General features: G+C 46.7%; 1 protein-coding gene across 3 annotated transcripts in view; it reads left to right on the plus strand.

Annotated features, from left to right (window-relative positions):
• The window catches only part of AK5 (adenylate kinase 5), a 198,934-nt gene that overhangs the window by 24,425 nt on the left and 148,763 nt on the right, over positions 1-25,746 (plus strand). The window contains exon 1 of one of the 3 annotated variants that reach the window (XM_073544831.1): positions 4,151-4,597. The exons of 1 other annotated variant lie outside the window; for it this stretch is intronic. In XM_073544831.1, coding sequence (XP_073400932.1) covers positions 4,538-4,597 — 60 coding nt within the window. In that variant the 5' untranslated portion in view covers positions 4,151-4,537. Of the gene's footprint in view, positions 1-4,150; positions 4,598-25,746 lie in introns of those variants that run through there. One more of the 3 variants, XM_073544830.1, reaches the window with a different exon arrangement.

Here is a 25,746-nt window from a genome sequence, read left to right on the forward strand (position 1 = left end):
TGTATACAGCAGTCTCATGTCTCCTTTCTAATGTATGTACAGCAGTCTCGGTCTCTCCTATGTGATGTATACAGCAGTCTCGTGTCTCCTATGTAATGCATGTACAGCAGTCTCAGTCTCTCCCATGTGATATATACAGCAGTCTCGTGTCTCCTTTGTAATGTAGGTACAGCGGTCTCGGTCTCTCCTATGTGATGTATACAGCAGTCTCGTGTCTCCTTTGTAATGCGTGTACAGCGGTCTCGGTCTCTCCTATGTGATGTATACAGCAGTCTCGTGTCTCCTATGTAATGTATGTACAGCGGTCTTGGTCTCTCCTATGTGATGTATACAGCAGTCTCGTGTCTCCTTTGTAATGTATGTACAGCGGTCTCGGTCTCTCCTATGTGATGTATACAGCAGTCTAGTGTCTCCTATGTAATGCATGTACAGCAGTCTCAGTCTCTCCCATGTGATATATACAGCAGTCTGATGTCTCCTTTGTAATGTATGTACAGCAGTCTCGGTCTCTCCTATGTTATGTATACAGCAGTCTTGTGTCTCCTATGTGATATAAACTGCAGATCTCCCACTGCTTGAGTTCTGTAAATGTAACATGAGCAGTGATGAATTTCTCACTGTGAGGAGACCCGCAGTGTAATATACATCTGTGGTCGGTTGAACTTACTGCTGCAATCAGTTCTTTACAACACTTCTAATCGCAGAGTTGCCTGCGCTCCTGACAGATGCAAACCTGGAAAAACAGATGTGAGAACCAACACGAATCCCACCAGACATCACATGTCTCACCATAGAGAAGCAGCTCCAGCCGTCACAATTAGGGAGGGGATAATTAAATGTTTGACCATATACAGCAAGTTAAATGTCAAGTGGATAATTTTGTACGGCCACAAAAGATGGTATAAGTATTCAAATGGCTCCTGGCAGAAAAAACCTTCCTGACCCCTGTCCTAGAGGTATTGATTTTGCTCAGCTTTCATTATTCAGTACATGGATAAATTCTCCTTGACGGGTCTTCTGGTTCACTGCCCGATATAACCTAAGCAGAATAAACCATATGGACGGATGAGATGGAGAAGATATTTGTTACCAATTAAGATTGCAACGGAAAGGGTCAGCGGCGGATGATAGGAATGTAGCTCGTTAGGGAAGGGGTGTACTATCTTGAAATAGATCTTAAAGAATATATGTTGCTCTAATTTTTTTTTCATAAACAAATAGAACTTGTGAAATCAATAAACTGTGTATTGTATCTCATCATAGAAATCCGCTTCTTTCTTTTCCTCGACCAATCATTCTCAAAATTCTCAAATCACGGGTAAAATCATTCATTGATCACAGATTTTCCCATTACTAAAATAGGCGATGACATTTGGTGCTCATGAAGTTCTATGTAGAGCTGTAACTGTCAGGAGAACTTGCAGCAAAATGTCTGTGTCTGCATGTAGCTCCTCCCTCCATTGAATTTTAAAAGCACCAACTGTCATCTCCTGTTCAGCGATGGGATAATCTATCTTCACGGAATTCAGATCTAACAGACTTTACCCATAAACAAGAGTGAATGATCATCCCAGGAGAGCAAAGAAGCTGATTTCTCTGATAACATATAATACAAAGTTGATTATTTTTGTGGGTCAATGTGATCTCATCGAATGGGTCCCTTTCACATTTGGTTCCGACCTTCCTTTAAATATAGGCTTGACCAAGTTATTAACCAGAGGTAAATGTTCACACTAGGCAGTAAGATCAGGGATCCATGAGATCACCTTGACTTTGGTGGATGGGCTCACATTTTTTGGCCAAATTTTGTGCTAAGCATCTCATGTTTTTCCTAAATTTCAAAAGCCATTACGCTATTCACGCTTCATGTATTTCACATTGACATGCCTTAATGCACTTGAGTGCAACCATTTCCTCATTTTGATATGTAAGCTGTTTTTTGGTCTGTTACTTATAAAACAAAATATCAGAAATTTGACTAAAATGTAAAAAAAAAATGCAATTTTCAAACTTTGAATGATTATCCCTTTAATCCAGGTGGTCATACCACAGAAAACCATTAATCAATAACATTCCCCTCCTGTCTGCGTTACATCAGCACCAGTTGTAAAATGTTGTTTTATTTTGTTAACCTTTTAGGAGGTGTAGAGGTCCGGACTCACTCAGCTGTGGTTGAGGTCGGCACAGGAGGCCGTGTTGCTGAAATGTCCAGGCTGGTTTATTAAAACTGCATAAACCGCTCAGGATAAAAAAAAAAAAACAAATGAACATCCTTTTCCGTCACAAAGTGAAAACAAACAGGAAGCAAGTAGTCCATATAGTACTGGTGGTCCGCCCGCTCAGGACCGTGGTCTCCACACCTCCAGCCACTGACACTCGGCCTCCATTTTATCTGCCATACCACGCTCCTGGGGTTGGGATATGTGAGCGGTCGTTCCAACCCATCTCTTATGATCGCTCGTAAAACCCTTCCCTGGAATGGCTTAATAACTCTCCCAGCACTATAGGTGCTGGAGCATGCTTCCGAGCTATTAGCCGCACTGACACATATCTCCATTCAAGGACTCGTCCGCCGGCAATCTTGCAGAAGTTAAAAAAAAGTTGCAGTAATTTTTACTTTTTTTCAAGGAAATGTACACTTTTTTTTTTTTTGAAGGACCTATCCAGGTTTGAAGTGACTTTCGGGGTCCTATATATTGGAAAACCTCCAAAGGTGATATCATTCTAAAACGGCACCTCCCATCGTATTCAAACTTACTTCATTAACCCTTCAGGTGCTTTTCAGGAATTACTGCAAAGTGGCCTGACAGGAAGGAAAAAGTGTATTTTTTACCACCTAAATGTTGCTAACTTCTGAACAGACCACTATATCCGACAGACTCTAAGGCCGCTATTTGGCCGTAATTGCCATGGAAAACATCAGGACCACATAATTGTGATCTCAGGGTGCCGACGGGGTTAAACAGGGAGCCCCCCCCTCTCTCTTGTTAACCATTTATATGATGTAGTCCCTATTAACAGCAGCATCTAAGGGGTTAAACAGATATGGACGGTGCAAACACTGATGATAGTGGTTGTTGCAGCAAGTTGTCAGCGTACAGCCGACAGCTGCTGAATTGTCACCGATCGGAGGATGCTATTCATAGGTCAGTAAAAAGACGTATTGGCGGTCATTATGGGGTTAAGGCAGACGGTTTTGTTTGTGGCCATCTGAATCCAGCCTTAGGGCAGTAGTCGGCAACTTCCGGTATTACCCAACAGCTGCAGGTTGCTGCCACATCAAGGTGAATCTCTACCTGTCAGACCAATTTTCGATTGCTCGGGGGAAGTGTAACCAGCAGCATTGGGCGGCCACTTCTTTCCGCCCGTCTATACATTCAGATGACCCCCAAAGAGCCGCTCTTTCTCCTGACTCTGCACATTATCTATTATACAGCCGACCATTCATGGCCCATAGTTCTGAGATCTACAGCAAAAAGCTGATTCAAGGCGAGTCCTCATTTACAGGAGGGGTGTGCAGATAAGTGAGACCACCCTTGTAAATAATGACATGTACCACAAGCCCCATCAATGTCGTGATGCGTCTGTGACGCTGTGTAACCTGGCACATATGCCATTCAATAATAGGAAAGCTGAGTGATCGCCCATGTTGATGCAATAGCCGTAAATCTGCATTAATAGAAAGATTTGCCTTTCAGACGTTCAGGAAAGCTGGGTGGCGACTGGCAAGGCTGATGATGGTCATAGATATAATGAAGGAACAGCTGAATGTTCCGTTGTTTCTTGTCACCGTGTTTCCATGGGTTTTGTATAGTGTGGCCAATTTACGAAGCCAAGAGGCCATGAATCTGTGCCAAAAAACTGACTTACATCAAATTTATTATATATACTATCACCACCACTTCCAGGCTCAGAGCAGTGGCCCCCGATGGGGGCAGAGGAGTTACTCCCGATGGTTGCAGAGCAGTGACCCCTGATGGGGGCAGAGCAGTGACCCCTGATGGGGGCAGTGGAGTGATTGACCCCTGATGGGGCAGAGGAGTGAGCCCTGATAGGAGCAGCACAGTGCATGAGCCATCCTTAGTGAATTAGGACTTGGCTTGTCGGAGGATTGCTCTTGGCTGCTCCTAATCGTCTTGACATGCGAGTGTATGAACTTGGAGGAGCTTACAGGGAGAGGGCAGGGACCTGGCACAGCCTGGTGTCTGGGGTGCATGTGCGATCAGTCGGCTCGGCTGCTCCAATCTTACATTGCAGTCAGTGCAGGCAGCAGCACATTGTGTGGATGAGGACAGCACAGCCATCCAGGCGGCAGCCCCTGTGTGCAGTCATTCGGCTGGTGCTGACACTGGGAGGATTGTGAGTCAGGGAGGGCTGTGTCACTGGGAGGACTGGCAGCTGAGCACTGGGATGTCTGTACACTGATCTGTGGAGCCGACGCTGGGAGTTTGGGGACATTGATGCCTGGACACTAGTGACACCGAGCTGAAGACTTGTAGAGGACTCATCATCATCATCATTATCACTGTCTGCAGACATGAACAGCACTGACCCTAAGGAATACCTGGCCAGGAGGGAGATCCCGCAGCTTTTCGAGGTAAGGATCTCCTGTACCTGTGCAATCATTGTTCCATTAGTAGATAATATTGCTTTGCACAGGATTGTGCTCCTCCTGCCCCTGGAGTATTAGGGCATTGTGTACTTCTATTGTAATCCCACATTGTGACACAGCAAATGTATCAAGTCTGGTACCTAATTCTGCATATTATGTCATGCAAGTATCTGCCACATTGTAACATTGCGTCCTGGGTGGCATCTCTGTGCCAATATACACTACTTGGCATCTCTGTGACAATGTAGTTTATCTAGTACCAGTATAACAATGTAGCCCACCTACGGTATACAGTACCGCTATGATGGTGTAGTGTCCTATATAGTACCAATAGTTTAGTGTGCTATATAATACAGCTATGATAGTGTAGTGGCCTATATAATACCGCTATGCTAGGTGTAGAATCCTAGACATAGTACCGTATACTACATAATACTGCTATGAGAGTGTACCTGCCTATATAGTACCACTATGATGTGTTCTTTATAATACCGCTATGGTAGTGTAGCTTCCTAGATATAATACCGCTTTGATAGTGTAACTTCCTGTATATATAGCACTGCTAGAATACGGTATCTTCCTATATAGTACCGCTAGGATAGTGTAGCTTTATATATAATATCACTATGATAGTGTAGTATTCTATATAATGCCGCTATGATAGTGTAGCTTCCTATATATAGTCCCGCTATAATAGTGTAGCTTCCTTTATAGTACCGCAAGGATAGTGTAGTATGCTATATAATATCGCTATGATAGTGTAGCTACTTATATTGTACCGCTGTGATAGTGTAACTTCCTATATATAGTTCCGCTAGGATAGTGTAGTGTTCTGTATAGTACCACTAAGATAGTGTAGCTTCCTATATAGTACCCCTAGCATAGTGTAGCTTTCTATATAATACCGTTAGGATAGTGTAGCTTTCTATATACTGTAGTACCCCTAGGATGGTTTAGCTTCCTGTATAGTAACGCTATGAAAGCGTGCCTTCCTATATACACTGCTAGGATAGCGTAGCTTCCTATATAGTACCGCTAGGATAGCGTAGCTTCCTATATATAGTACCGATATAATGGTGTAGCTTCATATATAGATATAGTACCGCTATAGTAGTGGTAGTGTAAATTCCTATATTTACTACCGACATGATGGTGTAGATTCCTATATATAGTACCGCTAGGATAGTGTAGCTTCCTGTATAGTACCGCTATGATAGAGTACCTTCCTATATAATACTGCTAGGATAGCGTAGTTTCCTATATAGTACCCCTAGGATAGCGTAGTTTCCTATATAATACCCCTAGGATAGTGTAGCTTTCTATATAGTACTGCTAGGATAGTGTAGCCTCCTATATTTAGTACCGCTAGGATAGTGTAGTTTTCTATATAGTACCGCTAGGATAGTGTAGCTTTCTATATAGTACCGCTAGGATAGTGTAGCCTCCTATATATAGTACCGCTAGGATAGTGTAGCTTTCTATATAGTGCCGCTAGGATAGTGTAGCTTTCTATATAGTACCGCTAGGATAGTGTAGCTTTCTATATAGTACTGCTAGGATAGTGTAGCTTTCTATATAGTACTGCTAGGATAGCGTAGTTTCCTATATAGTACCCCTAGGATAGTGTAGCTTTCTATATAGTACCGCCAGGATAGTGTAGCTTTCTATATAGTACTGCCAGGATAGTGTAGCCTCCTATATATAGTACCGCTAGGATAGTGTAGCTTTCTATATAGTACCGCTAGGATAGTGTAGCTTTCTATATAGTACTGCTAGGATAGTGTAGCTTTCTATATATAGTACCGCTAGGATAGTGTAGCTTTCTATATAGTACTGCTAGGATAGTGTAGCTTTCTATATAGTACTGCTAGGATAGCGTAGTTTCCTATATAGTACCCCTAGGATAGTGTAGCTTTCTATATAGTACCGCTAGGATAGTGTAGCTTTCTATATAGTGTTGCTAGGATAGTGTAGCCTCCTATATAGTACCGCTGGGATAGTGTAGCCTCCTATATATAGTACCGCTAGGATAGTGTAGCTTTCTATATAGTACTGCTAGGATAGTGTAGCCTCCTATATATAGTACCGCTAGGATAGTGTAGCTTTCTATATAGTACTGCTAGGATAGTGTAGCCTCCTATATATAGTACCGCTAGGATAGTGTAGCTTTCTATATAGTACTGCCAGGATAGTGTAGCCTCCTATATATAGTACCGCTAGGATAGTGTAGCTTTCTATATAGTACCGCTAGGATAGTGTAGCTTTCTATATATAGTACCGCTAGGATAGTGTAGCTTTCTATATAGTACTGCTAGGATAGTGTAGCTTTCTATATAGTACTGCTAGGATAGTGTAGTTTCCTATATAGTACCCCTAGGATAGTGTAGCTTTCTATATATAGTACCGCTAGGATAGTGTAGCTTTCTATATAGTACTGCTAGGATAGTGTAGCTTTCTATATAGTACTGCTAGGATAGCGTAGTTTCCTATATAGTACCCCTAGGATAGTGTAGCTTTCTACGGTATATAGTATTGCTAGGATAGTGTAGCCTCCTATATATAGTACCGCTAGGATAGTGTAGCCTCCTATATATAGTACCGCTAGGATAGTGTAGCTTTCTATATAGTACTGCTAGGATAGTGTAGCCTCCTATATATAGTACTGCTAGGATAGTGTAGCCTCCTATATATAGTACCGCTAGGATAGTGTAGCCTCCTATATATATAGTACCGCTAGGATAGTGTAGCTTTCTACATATAGTACCGCTATATGCTGCCTTCCTTGTACTTTTGTAACAGTGTATCAGTTACAGAATCAATGTAGCTAGACTCCTGGTAACTAGCTATCATGTACCCGTGTCGCCTTCTAGTAAATCCCCTGCAGATGTAGATTTCCGCTTCGTGTTAGATGAGATTAATACCAGTAGAATCGGAGTAATCCTCGTGCCATAGTGAGCGGCGGTTGCCAGTGCAGCGTGATGTGCCATCTGATGCCGTCGTTGTACACATTTATACATCTCCACATGGTGCGCAGCCAGCGTCAGTGCCCACCACATTCTGCCATTACCTGTCTGAGCAGGATCCTTCTCCGAGTGACGTGTCGTCCTCTGCGCGGGTGGAAGACAGGATCGTTAGGAAATAACATGTTTGTCTTTGGTGTTCCCAGTTTCTCCCTGTGATTGTGGTTTATTATGTGCAGAGCATTAAATCCTTAACGTCCACAATGAGTGCGGTGCCAGGATGCCCGTGACGGACCAGTGTGCCCAGCTGGATGCACCATTCCTAGTAATACACATTATTGGAAATAAATAGCATAGAGGCCTGGACGCCATTCGTGGTAATATAATATAATGGGTTCTGGACACTAGATTTTCGGACTGATTCCCGTATGTGGAGTCGGGGAGGAATCTTTCCCCTAATAAAGATCACTATGTAACTAGGATGGTGAGTAAGCTGGCAACTCTTGCTGGAGCTCTAATGACAATATTGTTGTCACTCTTCTTTCCCAAGATCCGATATAACTAAGAAATGACTGAATGTTTAAGAGTAAGTTCACTTGTGGCTTTTTTTATGCTTTTTTCTTCTGCATGAAAACAGCATGCTACGGTCAGAAAACTGCAGTGGAGATTACATGCGTTTTTTGTGATAACCCATTTTGATCATAATGGGGAAAAACATCAGTAAAAACTGAAAGAATCAACATTGTACATTTATTTTTTTTGTCTTAAAAAGCGCCAGACAGAAAAATGTAATGTGTGAATAAAATTTTTGGAAATCTTATTAATTTTGCTGTTACTGTAAAGTGTTTTTTTTTTTTTTTGCTCTAAAAAAAATCATGTGGGGGAAAAGTGCATTGATCTTATTACATGCGAACAAGTCATGATACTTTAAGAAGGTTCAAAAGTTATGGTTTGGGTGGAGACCCTGTTCCTGAGAGACATAGTGACCCCAGAATTTATGTTCTTGAGCTATTTATGGCATTAACATGGGACAGGCAGGTCCTGCTTATGGGGCCTAAACTGCAGAACAGGGGTCCCTCCGATCCACAACCTGTCCGCCACATGATCCCTCCGATTCACAACCTGTCCGCCACATGATCCCTCCGATTCACAACCTGTCCGCCACATGATCGCTCCGATTCACAGCCTGTCCGCCACATGATCCCTCCGATCCACAGCTTGTCCGCCACGTGATCCCTCCGATCCACAGCCTGTCCGCCACGTGATCCCTCCGATCCACAGCCTGTCCGCCACGTGATCCCTCCGATCCACAGCCTGTCCGCCACGTGATCCCTCCGATCCACAGCCTGTCCGCCACGTGATCCCTCCGATCCACAGCCTGTCCGCCACGTGATCCCTCCGATCCACAGCCTGTCCGCCACGTGATCCCTCCGATCCACAGCCTGTCCGCCACGTGATCCCTCCGATCCACAGCCTGTCCGCCACGTGATCCCTCCGATCCACAGCCTGTCCGCCACGTGATCCCTCCGATCCACAGCCTGTCCGCCACGTGATCCCGCCGATCCACAGCCTGTCCGCCACGTGATCCCGCCGATCCACAGCCTGTCCGCCACGTGATCCCGCCGATCCACAGCCTGTCCGCCACGTGATCCCGCCGATCCACAGCCTGTCCGCCACGTGATCCCGCCGATCCACAGCCTGTCCGCCACGTGATCCCGCCGATCCACAGCCTGTCCGCCACGTGATCCCGCCGATCCACAGCCTGTCCGCCACGTGATCCCGCCGATCCACAGCCTGTCTGCCACGTGATCCCACCGATCCACAGCCTGTCCGCCACGTGATCCCGCCGATCCACAGCCTGTCCGCCACGTGATCCCGCCGATCCACAGCCTGTCCGCCACGTGATCCCGCCGATCCACAGCCTGTCCGCCACGTGATCCCGCCGATCCACAGCCTGTCCGCCACGTGATCCCGCCGATCCACAGCCTGTCCGCCACGTGATCCCGCCGATCCACAGCCTGTCCGCCACGTGATCCCGCCGATCCACAGCCTGTCCGCCACGTGATCCCGCCGATCCACAGCCTGTCCGCCACGTGATCCCGCCGATCCACAGCCTGTCCGCCACGTGATCCCGCCGATCCACAGCCTGTCCGCCACGTGATCCCTGCGATCCACAGCCTGTCCGCCACGTGATCCCTGCGATCCACAGCCTGTCCGCCACGTGATCCCGCCGCTCTACAGCCTGTCCGCCACGTGATCCCGCCGATCCACAGCCTGTCCGCCACGTGATCCCGCCGATCCACAGCCTGTCCGCCACGTGATCCCGCCGATCCACAGCCTGTCCGCCACGTGATCCCGCCGATCCACAGCCTGTCCGCCACGTGATCCCGCCGATCCACAGCCTGTCCGCCACGTGATCCCGCCGATCCACAGCCTGTCCGCCACGTGATCCCGCCGATCCACAGCCTGTCCGCCACGTGATCCCGCCGATCCACAGCCTGTCCGCCACGTGATCCCGCCGATCCACAGCCTGTCCGCCACGTGATCCCGCGATCCACAGCCTGTCCGCCACGTGATCCCGCGATCCAAAGCCTGTCCGCCACGTGATCCCTCCGATCCACAGCCTGTCCGCCACGTGATCCCTCCGATCCACAGCCTGTCCGCCACGTGATCCCTCCGATCCACAGCCTGTCCGCCACGTGATCCCTCCGATCCACAGCCTGTCCGCCACGTGATCCCTCCGATCCACAGCCTGTCCGCCACGTGATCCCTCCGATCCACAGCCTGTCCGCCACGTGATCCCTCCGATCCACAGCCTGTCCGCCACGTGATCCCTCCGATCCACAGCCTGTCCGCCACGTGATCCCTCCGATCCACAGCCTGTCCGCCACGTGATCCCTCTGATCCACAGCCTGTCCGCCACGTGATCCCTCCGATCCACAGCCTGTCCGCCACATGATGGATGATTCCGCTTCTATGTGAGGTATAGAAACTTCTGAGTAAGACGGGAAGGTCTCTTTAAGTGACAGGGAGAAGCCGAGTGACAGCTGTAATGAGTGGTCTGCGCATAACCCGTGTAGTGAGACACAGCGTCCATCCAGCTCCCTGCAAGGGACCGGTAGGCACTCAATGGGCCACCATATTACAGGGGCGTTACTTCTAGGGAACACTGGCGTAACTACCGGGGTAGCACCCGAAGCGGTTGCTTAGGGGACCAGGTCCCCGGCTCCGATCGGCGCTACCCGGTAGTGCAATTTAATTAAGTACATTACTGCGGCACTCCGGCGGGTGCTGTCGGTGGCCAACGCTGTCTTGGGGGCCCGCCGGCCCGGTGTGTCTAGTGTAGGGGATCCGGGGCCCCGGCGGAAAAAACTGTACACTATGATTTTGCAGCCTACGCTGCATTTCTGTGCCTGCTGTGCGGAGCGAAGCACATATTGGGCCCGCCTCCCTGCCTGCAGCCAGTGCATTGCTTCAGACTAGTTCAGTCCCGCCCCTTCCCTGAGCCCTCGCTGTCTATTAGCTCTCTGCAGAGCTGCCTGCCGCATGGACCTCTGGGAAATGTAGTTCCTGGAGGGGTGTGTCTTTGAGGGGGGCCCCGTTTAAAAGTTTGCTATGGGGCCCAATCAGTTCTAGTTACGCCCCTGCTAGGGAAGAATATTTCCAGAATACGATGAGACATAAATCCAAGGGAAATCCCTTTTTCCATCTCTAATCTCTTACACTGCAATTGGTGCAGAATCATAGCTTTTGTATGGAGGCGTAATACCGCCATGTGGTGACCATATTGGATAACACAACTTTCCAGGAAACATATAACTAAAGAAAGAAATTAAGAAATGTAAAATATAAGCAATTACTAAAATAAGTCTTTTATCCTTACTTGTGTGAACTTTTTGATTTCTGCTGGAGCGGCCCCAGGTTATCAGTGATTCCTATAACCGCCATAGAGTACACTTGGCTGTAATGAAGGACCCTATGTGTTATCGGTCCTGGTATAACACATCTTATATCTGTCTGATGCTCTCGGTAATAACACAGCAGATTAGGAGTATAATGTATCTGGCTGCAGACTCCGCTCCATGGGGGGATGAGTAGAATTCTGACCCGTTCTGTGACTAGTGCAGTAAATATAACGGTATAATTCGTCCATTCTGAGCCACAAATATCGCGTAGCACACCCATTCTCCATGGTGAATAGACTAATGGGGTCTCATTGTCGGCTTTCTATTACTCGGAGCTGTAAATAGCCGCAGCGGAGGATGCTTTACCGGTGACACGGCTCTTAAAAATTCTACTTATCTTTTGATCTCTCTTCTTGATTCACTTTCACGAACGTAGGGGCAAAGTAAAGATTTCTCTACTTAATTGCAAGTTCTAAGCCTGGATCAATGGGTCAGTGAGGTCAATGTATCTGTGCAGGGAGCGGTGTAATTACAGAGGGCGCGGACCATCCGAGACGTGGAGCCCGAGGGGCCCAAAATATCCTTCTTCAGGAGGGCACTACCATAATGAATTCTAAAAGGGCTAAAGTTAAAGATGACATATTTCCTTTGTATTTTAGGCACACAAAAAACATGGACCAATGCAAAAGTTTGTACACCCTTGTAGATTTGTGTGCTCAGATAACTTTGACCTTAACTTTTGACCTTAATTATTCTGTTAGGATTATGGCTTGTTCAGGATCATTGTTAGGAAAGGTCAGATGATGCAAATTTCCCTTCTTTATAAAACCCCAGCCTCCTCCAACCCTGCTCCAAAAACAGCAGCCAGCCATGGGTTCTTCTAACCAGCTCCCGAGCACTTTGAAAATGGTGGAGGCCAATAAAGCAGGTGAAGGCTATATGATGATAGCAAAGTGTTTTCAAATTGCTCTTTCTTCAGTTTGAAATGTAATTAAGAAATGGCAGTTATCAGGAACAGTGGAGGTCAAGATAAGGTCTGGACGACCAAGCAAACTTTCAGTGAGCGCTGCTTGTAGGATTGCTAGAGAGACGAATCAGAATCCCCGCTTGACGCCAAAAGATCTTCAGAAAGATTTAGCAGACTCTGGAGTTGTGGTATATTGTTCTACTGTTCAGAGACACCAGCACAAATATGGCCTTCATAGAAGAGTCATCAGAAGAAAAACTCTCCTGCATTGTCACCATAAAATTCAAAGTCAGAAGTATGGAAAAGAACATCTAATCAAGCCTGATGCATTTTGAGAACAAGTCCTGTGGACCGATGAGGTAAAATAAAACTCGTTGGCCACAATGATCAAAGGTGGAGAAAAAAGGGCACAGAATTTCAGGAAAGAATATTTCGTTAACCATTAAGTATGGGGGTGGATCAATCGTGCTTTGGGATTGTGTTGCAGTGAATGGCACTGGGAACATTTCACGGGTAGAGGGAAGAATGGATTCAATGAAATTTCAACAAATTCTTGATGCAAACATAGCACTATCTGTAAAAAAGCTGAAGGTGAAAAGCAGAAGAGGAAGAGGATGGCTTCTATGAATGGATAATGATCCTAAAAACACGGCATAATCCACAATAGACGACCTCAAAAGGTGCAAGCTAAAGGTTTTACAATGGCCCTCACAGCCCCCTGATCTGAACATCATTGAAAATCTGTGGCTAAACCTCAAAATAGAGGATGCAAGACGCCCCAGGAATCTCATAGAACGGGAGGAATTCTCCAAGGAAGAATGGAGGAAAATCACTCAAACAAGAATTGAAAGTCTCTTGTCACTTGTCTCTTGATACTTGCAAAAGGAAGAGATGCTACTAGGTACTAGCAATGTACTGCAAATAATGCATAAAGGTAATAATAATAATAAGGGTATTTAGTAAACATAATTTTGATCAAAATAATGTAACAAGCCATCCCACCACGTCACGGCAACCCTTGTGGGACAGTCCCTACTCTAGTATTTAAAACCTTTTCACTTGCCAAGTGACGTGAATGTGAATAAGGATCAAGCGGCTGAACCACTAGTAACAGCTTAGGCCGCTCGATCCTTATTCACATTCACGTCACTTGGCAAGTGAAAAGGTTTTAAATACTAGAGTAGGGACTGTCCCACAAGGGTTGCCGTGACATGGCGGGATGGCTTGTTACATTATTTTGATCAAAATTATGTTTACTAAATACCCTTATTATTACCTTTATGCATTATTTGCAGTGCATTTTTTACTTTTTAGTTCAGGATATTTGTGTTTTTTGCTTTTTGTTTTCTCTGGCTAATGGTCATGTGTTAATATGCACTTACATTGTGCATACACATTAACTTACTTTTCTCAGTTCAGATTTGTTTTTTATTTTTTTTAGGTACTAGCAATGCAGGGTGCCCAAAAATTTGCATCTGACCATTTTCCTTTCTTGTAATTTTTAAAATGTAAAAAATGACTATGTATGTATGTTGCCTAAAATACAAATGAAATGTGTCATCTGTAACTTTAGGCCTTTTAGATAATTTTATCTTCACTTTGATTAACTGTTCACAATAACAGTAATTTTGACCTGGGGTGTCAAAACTTTCACACGACACTACAAAAAAAGGAATGTTTTTCATTTCTTGTTTCTCTACGTGTCCATTTTTCATATATGCTTTAAAAAAAAAAAAAAAAAAAAGCCGGACAGACCCCCTCATAGCAACCGGTTTGTAAAAATTGGACCTTCACATTGCCCATTTTTGGTAGCGCCCATTCCCTTTAACGGCCAGATTTGGTCTGGAAATTGTTTAAGACTAAGACGTCTTTCCTTTTGAAGCCCATCAGTCTGCAAAATATTAAAAAAAAAAAAAAAAAACAGCCTTGTGAATCGTCCTAGAGAATATAAAGCGCCCGTGTGCTGACGGGTCTGTGCACCACGACGACTGACGAGAGGATTCTCTGCGGATTTCACCCCTGATACAAGTAGTAAAATCCACATTTAAGTGACGCGTTTCCACATCAAATGAGCCAGCTAGATTTTCTGCATGAAAAATTTTCAAAACCTCATTCACTTGCCTCGTGCTGCAAATCCCAAAGGTAAAGTCTCAGAAAATCTGCTGTGTGTAAATGAGCTCCGAAAGTTTCTCCAAGACTGGATGACGATCTGAATAAGCACATGCCGCCACGGAGGTGGTCAAAGTACAAACTGGGGTATTGGAAAATCCGTTCCGCAGGTCGATGTTAAAAATTCTGCATCTTGTGGACGAGACCCTTCGGAATGTCATCTCCATCCACCCTGGATTTTTTTTTTTGTACTTGTGCAAAGACACATGAAAAATGCAGCTTTTTGTTACTTGTGCTTTTACATTGACATATCTATAGGCCATGCTTTTATATGGAAAGTGCAAGAAATGGTTTGAATTATCCCCCCCCCCCAAAAAAAACAAACCAAAAACTACACTATATTCCCCGCTGCTCCAGCACCCAATAGGCAATCGTATGACCGCTGAAGCTCGTCTCTAGCCTCATTGGTGATGTGCCGTACATGCAGACATCACCAGTTAGGCAAGTGATTGGCTGCAGCGGTCAAGTAAATCATGTGTGGTATGTGGTCGCTGCAGAAAGTAAGCAAAGCCAAGCGTGGGCCACCAGAGATGAACTCTAGACCTGCAGGGAATTGAGGATTTTTTTTTAATTGCCCTCTTCCAGTTTCTGTCTAGTTTTTCATTAATTTGAATAATTCCTTTAAATTTCCATACCGTTCCTTTTAGACGGCGTCTCGGGAACCTTTCGCAGCCTGTGTATTTTTTATGACTGTCGATACCGCGATCTCACTTACTAATAAGGCCCTGTAGGCATATGTTTCCAGACAGCAGGGATCCAGCGCTGATGTAGCTCTGCGCCTCCGGCTGATGACATCTGAGAGAGATGCAGAATTTAATCACAGGTCTGATGCTGAAGAATAGAAATATACTGTCAGGTAAATCGAGTAATATCTGACCACTCTGCCAGTCATTTCGAGCCTGAAACTGTGTAAACTCTGCAAAAGTTTCATAAAGTGAACATCCAACTTTTACCATCATCTACTTACCAGATCCATCAATCTATTCTGATTAGTTACTTCAGATTTGCCCATATGAGTTGGAGTTCTGCATAGAAATAGAAGTAGAAAAAGTCAGAGAAGTGAAAAGACTTAGTCATTCCTGTGTGCTACTGCTAGTAAATGTTGAATCTCACCCCAGTCCTGGATTCACAGCTACGCGACTCAGTATGTGCTCCTTGCTGCTGCAGCTTTATAGTGGGAATTTTGTCTCACCACAGAGGTGGATTCACAGGCACTCTGCTCTACAGTGCTATATAATGTTCTCTTTGCTGCTGCAGCTTTCTAGTAAGTATTTTGTCTCACATCAGAGCTGGATTCACAAGTACTCTGCTCAGCAGTGTCATATAATATCCTCCATGCTGCCTTAACATATGAACATGTGCTATATAGAGACAGGAGTGCAGGAATCTCTCATGTCTGTGTGCCGTGTATGGGAGACAAAGTAGCTGGTCTCCATCCAATGGCTCATAGACAACAGAAAATTACAGGAGGAAACTACTGAAATAAATGCAGGATTCAGACTGGTCATATAATGGCCACCAGTAGTGTTTAGTGTCCAGACACATTCTGAACAATCAACAGACATTACAGGTACACTTAAACAAAAAAAAAAAGCTAAACCAGAATAACAGCTAGTAATATGCTAGCAATAATGCTCCGTTTTAGTGCCACCATTCGTGTTGATCCTTCTATGATAATGTTACATTCATTATTAACATGACTTCTGCAATCAATCACTGGCCTCAGCGGTCCTGTTCTGAACATGTCAAAGTGATGGTTGAGGCTAGTGATTGGCTTCAGTGGTAACAAACAATAGACATACTTGCCTAGCCTCCTGGAATGTCTAGTAGTCTCCTAGAAAAAAAAAAAGGATCAACCTCCCAACTCCTAGAAGAGCTAGTCAATGTCCGGGACACTGCAGAAACCTAGAGGAACCTTTCTTTATCGGTCGTCCATGACAGCACCACCTGAGAGAGGGGATCCGCCCTTCAGGAACAGGAAACCTACAGATACAAAAGGGCGGCACCTCTCCCACGCATCAGTTGGTTTCCTGTTCCTAGAGGACGGGACTTCCTTCAGATTGTCCATCATGGAGTCACCGAGGGATTCCCAGGCCGGCTGACCGACCCATGTAGCGAGGGGGTCTCCTACCTCGGTCAAGCTCGGGTCCCTGGAAGCGCCACGTTGGGTCCGGGTAGGTCTCCACGACGGTGGTGAGAGCAGGTGGAGCCAGGGGTCCGGGGGACAGCCGCCTCCATATTGCCGCACCAGGAGGTATGTATGTCCCGGGCCCCTCCTGTTGCGCTCTCCCCGGGGTCCGCTCTCTCTCTCTTCCGGACCGGGCTGGTGGTGGCGCCCGGTCGATGGGCGCAGACGGCGCGTGTGGGGGCTGTGGCCTGGCCTGAGCCGGGGTCGCCGTGCCGGCTCCTTCTACGCATCCCCGCAGGCCTCAGACGGGCAGCGGAAGTGACGCTGCGGAGGGGGCGGGGCCGGGGACGCCGAAACCGGAAGTCGGGTGCCGGCCGGCTTCCGGCGCGCGCCGTGTGTGCACAGCGGTACTGGGCGGCGCGGTTGCCGGGGTGGGGGGGATGACCGGAGCTTGCGGGGGGGAGGGTCGCGGGGGGGTCCCGGGTGGGAGGTGCGCGCCAGAACCCTGCTGACCCGGACAAGGAGGCCTTAAATGGCAGGAGGTGACGCTTCTGAAGGCCAGCGATGGATACGACAGAAGCCCCCATAGAGCAGCTGGACGAGGTGCAGGAGCACCCACAGAAACAGGCCACAGTGAAACCACATGCGAGTGGCCAGCAGAAGAAGAAACGGACGGGCGAACAAAGCCACAGAAGTTCCTCCAGGCTAAAGGACCCTCCTGCCTCCCTCCGTGATCCGGTACCTGCCTCATCTGCATGGGTAAGAGATCTCCGTGAATGTACCCTGATGCAGTGTCCCCTTATGTTTTTTTCGCAGGGGAGGAAAGCTACGGGAAAACACAAGCACAGGGAATGTGCCCTCTGTAGTTGCCCCTTGCCGGACGGCCACCCTAAAAAGTTGTGTCAGCCATGCGTGAGACAAACGGTAGCGGAAGAAACGCCGGACTTCACCACAAGCCTGAGGGACATAATCAGGACAGAGATAAAGGCCCTATCTAAAAAGGATTCCTCTAGGGGAAGAGAATGTAGTTTCTCAGGTTCAGAGTCCTCGACCGCCCTAAGGATCGATGACTCTTCAGATTCCCCGGCCTTCACTTCATCTTCTTCGGAGGAAGACTCGAGTCGATTCTGCTTCCCCTTAGACCAGATGGATAAGCTAGTTAAAGCAATAAGGTACACCATGGGGGTAGCAGACACAAAACCGGAACTTTCAGCTCAGGACGTGATGTTCGGGGGTCTAGATCCCAGGAAGCGAAAGGCCTTTCCATTAAATGATAAGGTCCAGAGCCTAATAGATAGGGAATGGAAGAGACCTAAAAAAAGAGGCTCCTTACCTCCAGCCTTCAAGCGGAGGTACCCGTTTGACGACCCAGTGGTAAACAGATGGGATAAAGCCCCTAAACTGGACGCGGCAGTAGCCAAAGCCTCCAAAAAATCCTCCATTCCCTTCGACGACATGGCCTCCTTAAAAGACCCGCTAGATAAGAAAGACTCCTTTTTGAAGGGAACTTGGGAGATGTCAGCAGGTGCTCTAAGACCAGCGATAGCTGCCACATGTACGGCCAGATCCATGATGGTCTGGCTAGACCAATTGGATTCCCAACTAAAGGACGGAGTCTCAAGAGCTTCTATCCGGAAAACGCTGCCAATCATCCAAAGTGTGGCGGCTTTTTTGGCGGATGCTTCAGCGGACTCTGCGAGGATGGCAGCCAAAGCTGCGAGTTTATCTAACGCAGCTCGAAGGGCCCTCTGGTTAAAATGCTGGCCGGGAGATATCCAGGCCAGATCACGACTCTGCTCCATTCCATGTGAGGGTGAATATCTGTTTGGCCCAGTCTTGGATGAACTCTTAGAGAAAGCCGGGGATGATAAAAAGAAGTTCCCCAGTCTACCGAATCCTTCTTACAGACGTCCCTTTACCAGGAAAGGCTATTTCCGTAGAAGGCCGTCCAGAGATCAGGGCAGATGGGAGGACAAAAGAAGGAGAGGTACAGGTTTCATGTTCGGAGGAGGGGGGCGTCAAGAAGGTCCAGCACGTGACACTAAAAAACCGCCCCAATGACTAATTGCCCCGGTAGGGGGGAGACTAGCTGCCTTCTACCCAGCCTGGTCCTTGATTTCCAATAGTAAATGGATACTGGGGGTGATAGCTGCGGGTCTACGCCTGGAATTCGCCCGGGTCCCCCAAGATCGATTTAAAGTCACCCCACTCAGGTCTTCCACACCAGAACAAGCTGCCCTGGAGGACGAGGTGCATGATCTCTGCCGTAAGAGGGTCCTAACGGTGGTCCCAGAGGGAGAAACGGGGAAAGGGTTTTACTCCCCCCTAGTCCTGGTCCGCAAACCAGACGGGTCCTTCAGGACTATAAAAACCTTAAATCCCTCAACGAATTCCTGGTCATACGCCTGTTTAAGATGGAGACAATTAAATCGACAATAAAATTACTGTTTCAAAACTGTTTTATGGTGGTGTTAGATTTAAAAGACGCTTACTACCATATTCCCATTCATGCAGCTCATCAGCGGTTTCTCAGAGTGGCGGTTCAGCTGGATGGGTCAGTCCAACATTTCCAATATGCGGCCCTCCCCTTTGGGGTGGCAGTCGCTCCCCGTGTGTTTACCAAAGTAGTAGCGGAAGTTATGGCCCATCTACGTGAATCGGACATTCTTGTGATCCCCTACTTAGATGACTTCCTGATCGTAGGAAAAACAGCAAAACATTGTCTGGAACAACTACAAAGGGCAATGTCTGCCCTAGAGGGGTTCGGATGGCTGCTTCACATTAAAAAGTCTCGGTTACAGCCGGTGAGAGTCCTTTTTGGGCCTGATCCTAGACTCTGAGAAACAGGAATGCCGTCTGCCCCCGGAGAAGCTTGTTCGCCTACACTATCAGGTCCTGAACGCTTCCAATAACACTACCATGTCCCTCAGGAAAGCCATGTCCCTTCTGGGTTCCCTCTCGTCCTGTATCCCGGCAGTCCAGTGGGCACAGTTTCATACAAGAAAACTGCAGGGCGAGGTCTTAAGGCATCAGAGAATCCTTGAGGGTTACTTAGAGGGCCAGCTAACCTTGTCCCGAAACACAAGGGAGTCCCTAGAGTGGTGGCTAGTCAAGGATAATTTATCCAAAGGGGTCCCCTGGGAGTATGACATATCCCGCATAATCACCACGGATGCCAGCCCGTCCGGTTGGGGGGCTCATATGGGGGAGATTCTGGTACAGGGCCTATGGGAGCGTCATCAGATAGAAATGTCATCTAATCTGAAAGAGTTGACAGCGGTAGAGCAGGCAGCTAAGGAGCTACTTGTGTATCTACAGGGCCATCATGTGCGAGTGTTCTCCGACAATCAGGTCACCGTGGCTTATATCAACCACCAAGGCGGGACTCGTTCCAAACCCCTGATGACTGTAGCAGAGCGGTTGTTCCGGCCAGCAGAGCAGCATTTTCAATCTTTAACAGCTCTACATATAAAAGGGAAGGAAAATATCACAGCAGATTTCCTAAGCCGCAATTCACTAAAACAAGGAGAATGGTCCCTAAGCACCTCCATCTTCGACCTAATTGTACAAAAATGGGGACAACCAGAGATAGACCTCTTCACTACCAGGGAAAACAGAAAATTTAAACAATTTTGCTCCCTTAATCCCAGAGAGAACCCCCTGGCGGTAGATGCCTTTCTGATAAAGTGGGACTTCGGGCTAGCATACGCCTTCCCTCCCCTATCGTTACTACCCCTGGTGATGAAGAAAATCAGGAGAGACAGAGCAAGGGTGATAGTTATCGCTCCATTCTGGCCGAGGAGGGCTTGGTTTTCTTGCCTCAGGACCATGTCGGTGTCCGACCCTTGGGTCCTTCCGGACATCCCGGATCTCCTATCCCAGGGCCCAGTGTTCCATCCTCTGACGGCGTGGAGTTTGAACGGACACTGCTGAGAGGAAAAGGCTTCTCCCCAGACCTGATTAACACCCTACTTAAAAGTAGAAAAGTCATCACCACCAAAAACTATGTCAGAATTTGGAAAAAATTCCTGCAGAACTCTGGAGTGGTTGCTGGCGCTTCAGCACCTGTAAACCAAATCTTAGAGTTTCTTCAGAAAGGTCTGGATATGGGACTCTCCACTAGTACCCTTAAAGTACAAGTATCAGCCTTGGGGGCCCTCTTTAGCTGCAACATCGCGGGTAATTACTGGATCAGTAGATTCATTAAGGCAGCAGGTAGATCCAGGCCAATAGCGAAAGATAGATTCATGCCGTGGGACTTGAACCTAGTCCTCACGGCTATGACAGAAGCCCCATTCGAACCTATCTCATCAGCTTCCATAAAGAACCTGTCCCTCAAAGTAGCCTTCCTGGTAGCTCTAACCTCAGCTCGTAGGGTAAGCGACATCCAGGCATTATCTAGACGTCCTCCTTATATACAGTTCAAGGACGATAGGGTAATACTCAGACCTGATCCGGCGTATTTACCTAAGGTAGTTTCCAGCTTTCATAGGACACAGGAGATAGTCCTTCCATCTTTCCTCCCTAATCCAGCTAATGAGAAGGAAGAGAAACTTCACACCTTGGATGTTAGGAAATGCCTCATATAATATCTGGCAGTTACCGATCCCTGGAAAAAAGATAATGCCCTGTTTGTCTCTCATCAAGGCCCTAGGAAAGGTTGTAGAGCGTCAAAAGGTACACTAGCCAGGTGGGTTAGAGAAGCGATTTCAATAGCATACACCTCAAAGGGCAGGTCGCCACCCGGGAAGCTGAGGACGCATTCCACCAGAGCCATGGCGACCTCGTGGGCCGAAAGATCAGAAGTGTCCATTGACCAGATATGTAAGGCGGCTACTTGGTCCTCTCCGAGCACCTTTTATAGTCATTATAGGCTAGACTTGGGTGCTTCCACAGACCTCTCTTTTGGTATAAGGGTACTGCAGGCAGTAGTCCCTCCCTAAATAGTTTTACTCTCTGTAATTCTCTCAGGTGGTGCTGTCATGGACGACCGATAAAGTCTTAGTTACTCACCGGTTAACGGTGTTTTTCGGAGTCCATGACAGCACCCGTACATTCCCTCCCTTTAGTTTAAATTTGGGTGTGCACTTCTTCCTCTTGTATGTACACTGATAAGGAATAGTTGTGTAAAAGTACTGTATATAAATTTTGCTGTTAACCATTGTGGTCCTCTTGTGCTCTGTAATCCAACTGATGCGTGGGAGAGGTGCCGCCCTTTTGTATCTGTAGGTTTCCTGTTCCTGAAGGGCGGATCCCCTCTCTCAGGTGGTGCTGTCATGGACTCCGAAAAACACCGTTAACCGGTGAGTAACTAAGACTTTACGCCGTGCTTCTTGCTGGGATGCTTCATCATCAGGTTGAGCTTACCGGACTCCAGATGGACTTTAAGGGGGCAGAGAATGGGATATGGAAGGGACGTGGCCTGCAGAAGGATTGTGGGTATGGAAAAACTTGTTAAATTGGCATATAAGCAAAAAAGCATAAAGTCATCGCTGTAGGATCGAAGACGACCACTCGAGCGGCTGTACCACCGCTATGGTGATAGTCAAGATAATAAGTCTGCAAAGTTGTCAGGTGTTGTAGAGGTGCGAACAGGCGCTTACTTACATTATATGTTGCTTCACATAACATATATGACTTCTCATTGACGACCACCGCTGATAGCAGGAATTTCCATAGTCATGCAGACCATAAATCCCTTTTTGATGTGGTGGGCAAACCTTTGTCACGTTTCCCATCCTGATCATTGGACAGGTCTGTGTTGACCTTGTATATATTTATACCTAGTAATTGGGTCACTCCTATGGCTTGTTTTGATGGACTTTTTACGCTTCACAATCACCTGTTAACCCAGAAATGCCATCTCTGATATGTGCTCTTCACTCTGAGCTGCAGTGACATTCCTTCTCCACAACACTGTCACATCGCACAACGCCAACCGAGACAAAGCAAGTGCAGAATCAAGTATCCAAGGTCACTCAGCTGTCTTCATAGAAAAGGCAGTGTGGTGTGGAAAATCTGCAAATGCAAGAGAATGGATCATATAATCGGTGCATGTCGACAATATGAAATTACCATCGCTGAAAAGACAGAAAACTGATCACTGAAAAGACAGAAAACTGAGGCCGTCAGTACGAAAATAGACAAAGTCGCTATGGAGCTGTAAGCACTTCGTGAGCTGCCTTATGGTGCATCCGTACAGCACCCTATCCTCTCAAAGCAGTGCTTGTGGGGTAGAATATCACATTAATCAGACACCTAATGCAACGTGCAGCAACTTATATATATTCATAATCATGGTGTCACGCCGGTAATTCGCACGCCTCCTCAGCACTGTCCTACTCACTGCGTTAATCGCTCTGCTCCACCCAGTGTCAGGCCATCACAATGAACTGCCTCTTGCAGCACTCCCAGCTCTGCTGCATTCCCCTGTGGCTAGAAAGTCTCCTCCCGACTATAGGGAGGCGCAGCCCGGCTGCAGGAATTTAAACCCCTGTGTCCTGCAGAGTTTTGCTTCCCTGGCCTATCCAGCAAGGGATATATTAGGTCACTCCTCCCTCCATACCTTGCCAGAACTTAGGTTCCTAGTTGCAATGCGTTTCTATTATCCTGTCATGGTGCGTTATATTTTTGTCTCTTCTTTTAACGACACTGCTTGTTTCCTCTTTTTGTAAGATCTTTCCATTTCTGACCCCGGTTTTGTAACTTGATCCTGTGCTGCCTGCCCCAACCTCGGACTGTCTGACTGTATCTGTGCCCTCTGTGCTTCGTCTTATGCTTCTGCCCCTTAGGTTAGCTGCTGCAGGTCCACACGGATTCTCTAGGAAATCCGCCACAGTGATGCAAAATGTACAGGACATTTATGCACTATTACTGAGCCATGTAACTGCGAATCCAGCAATGAACTGAAATAAATTGCTAGAAGCTGTAGCACGATCTGCTTGTGTCTGCCAGGTCTCTCGCTGTACTTAGTGCGCCTCACTTCTCCCCCTCTCTCCACTCTCCATAGTCTTTGTAGTATTTACCAAAAATAATTTGAGTTTTTCAGAGTGAATGTTGAGTTTAGTAGGGAGAAGAAAAGGCTCAAAAGTGGAGAAAGAAGCAGATTTCAAAGTTTCTTACATTCACTTGAACTATTGATTTATGCAAAGTTGGTTGAAACAGCAGCCACCATTTCTGTAGTCTGCAGTTATGCCAGGCCTTACTGTAGCTTTCTTTTGTCGCACATTCATACAATTGCAATATTACTGTATGCGGATGAGACTTTCCTGCGCATTTGCTTATGTTTTAGTTGGTTACATTATCAGTCCGGCATTGTTATGTAGACCAGAAGAAAGGACTGGCAGAGTATGGTTACCAACACAACCCGGCCCTGGGTGATACGAATAATAACGGAGGATTGACACTTGTAATGACTTCACAGAAGTGACATCGCTAATGATCAGGGGAAGAGGAGGTGAGGACGCGACGTGGCACACTGCGAACAACGCGGAAACTGCTAATTAGGAGGAAAGAAGGAGAGAAAGCGAAGAAGATACGAGAATGGTGCCGGATTCACGTTTGGAATCTAAAGGCAAATATGTTTGTTTTTATGATTATTGGTTATCTCCAATCCTCAGCTTTACGCCTGGCGTTCCTCTGCTGAAAATTACCTTTTAGTTAAAGCTTTTTTAATTTTCTGGAGGACAGCCACACACTTGTAGGGGGTTGAACTGACAATCCTTCCCACCAAGACGACATGGCCTTGAGCGGTGTTGTTGAGGTGGCGTCATGTCGTGTTCATGTTGTGCTGCTTCGGTTGAGTGCACCAGGTTCTTTGCTGTTGCTTCTGTATATAATAGTGAGCAATGTAATCACCCTTTAATGATCTATGTGAGCTTAGATTTATAGCAGGGAATGGAATATAAGCACGATTGATGCAGGAGCTGAGTTTTATTGTGCACAGGTTCATTGAGGTCACTTGTCATCGTTGCTGGACGCCGATTTAGGCGGGTCTGGAGAAAAAAACAGAAAACTAGGAAACGTTGGCATCTTGTGATCGGGAGCAGAAAATAATAGAGATTGTTAATTAAGAGTAAGACTGAGAGCAGTCATACAGGGGAGCTCAGTCTGGAGAAAGCGCAATGAGAGGCCGAGGAATGCTCCAAACATGGAGAGGTCGATGGAGAGTGTAGCGGTAATGGTGAGCAGTTACTGGCCGCTTCCTTCTTGGTGACTTGGATCGTGGTGTTCCGCTATGTTGGTTACCGTAAGTTCTAGACACTAGGCAAGTAGACTCCCTGATGTGACCCGCAGCGTGTGATTGCTCCAGCATGCTTGCCATTAGCCCGCCTGTGGTGAGATCATGCGGCCTGAGGCAATCCACAGTCAATATTACTATATGTGAAGTACAAAAGGGAGACGAGACTGTGGTCTGAAAGGTAACGTGTGTTTTGTATTGTTAGGCTGTTTGTTGTTGATGAAATTTGCTTAATGTTAGTGTGAAACAGATTTTTTTTTTCTCAATTATTTTTATTGAGGTTGAACAAGAAAACAAGTCAAAACAATGACAACCATAGTTACAACCACCATATACACTCACTGGCCACTTTATTAGGTACACCTGTCCAACTGTGTGTTAAGACTTAATTTCTAATCAGCCAATCACATGGCGGCAACTCAGTGCATTTAGGCATGTAGACATGGTCAAGACAATCTCCTGCAGTTCAAACCGAGCATCAGTATGGGGAAGAAAGGTGATTTGAGTGCCTTTGAACGTGGCATGATTGTTGGTGCCAGAAGGGCTGGTCTGAGAATTTCAGAAACTGCTGATCTACTGGGATTTTCACGCACAACCATCTCTAGGGTTTACAGAGAATGGTCCGAAAAAGAAAAAAAATCCAGTGAGCGGCAGTTCTGTGGCCGGAAATGCCTTGTTGATGCCAGAGGTCAGAGGAGAATGGGCAGACTGGTTCGAGCTGATAGAAAGGCAACAGTGACTCAAATTGCCACCCGTTACAACCAAG

The sequence above is a fragment of the Dendrobates tinctorius genome, unplaced genomic scaffold, assembly GCF_039654945.1.
Source record: "Dendrobates tinctorius isolate UK_male_01 unplaced genomic scaffold, ASM3965494v1 ptg000138l, whole genome shotgun sequence".
Taxonomy (NCBI): Eukaryota; Metazoa; Chordata; class Amphibia; order Anura; family Dendrobatidae; genus Dendrobates; species Dendrobates tinctorius.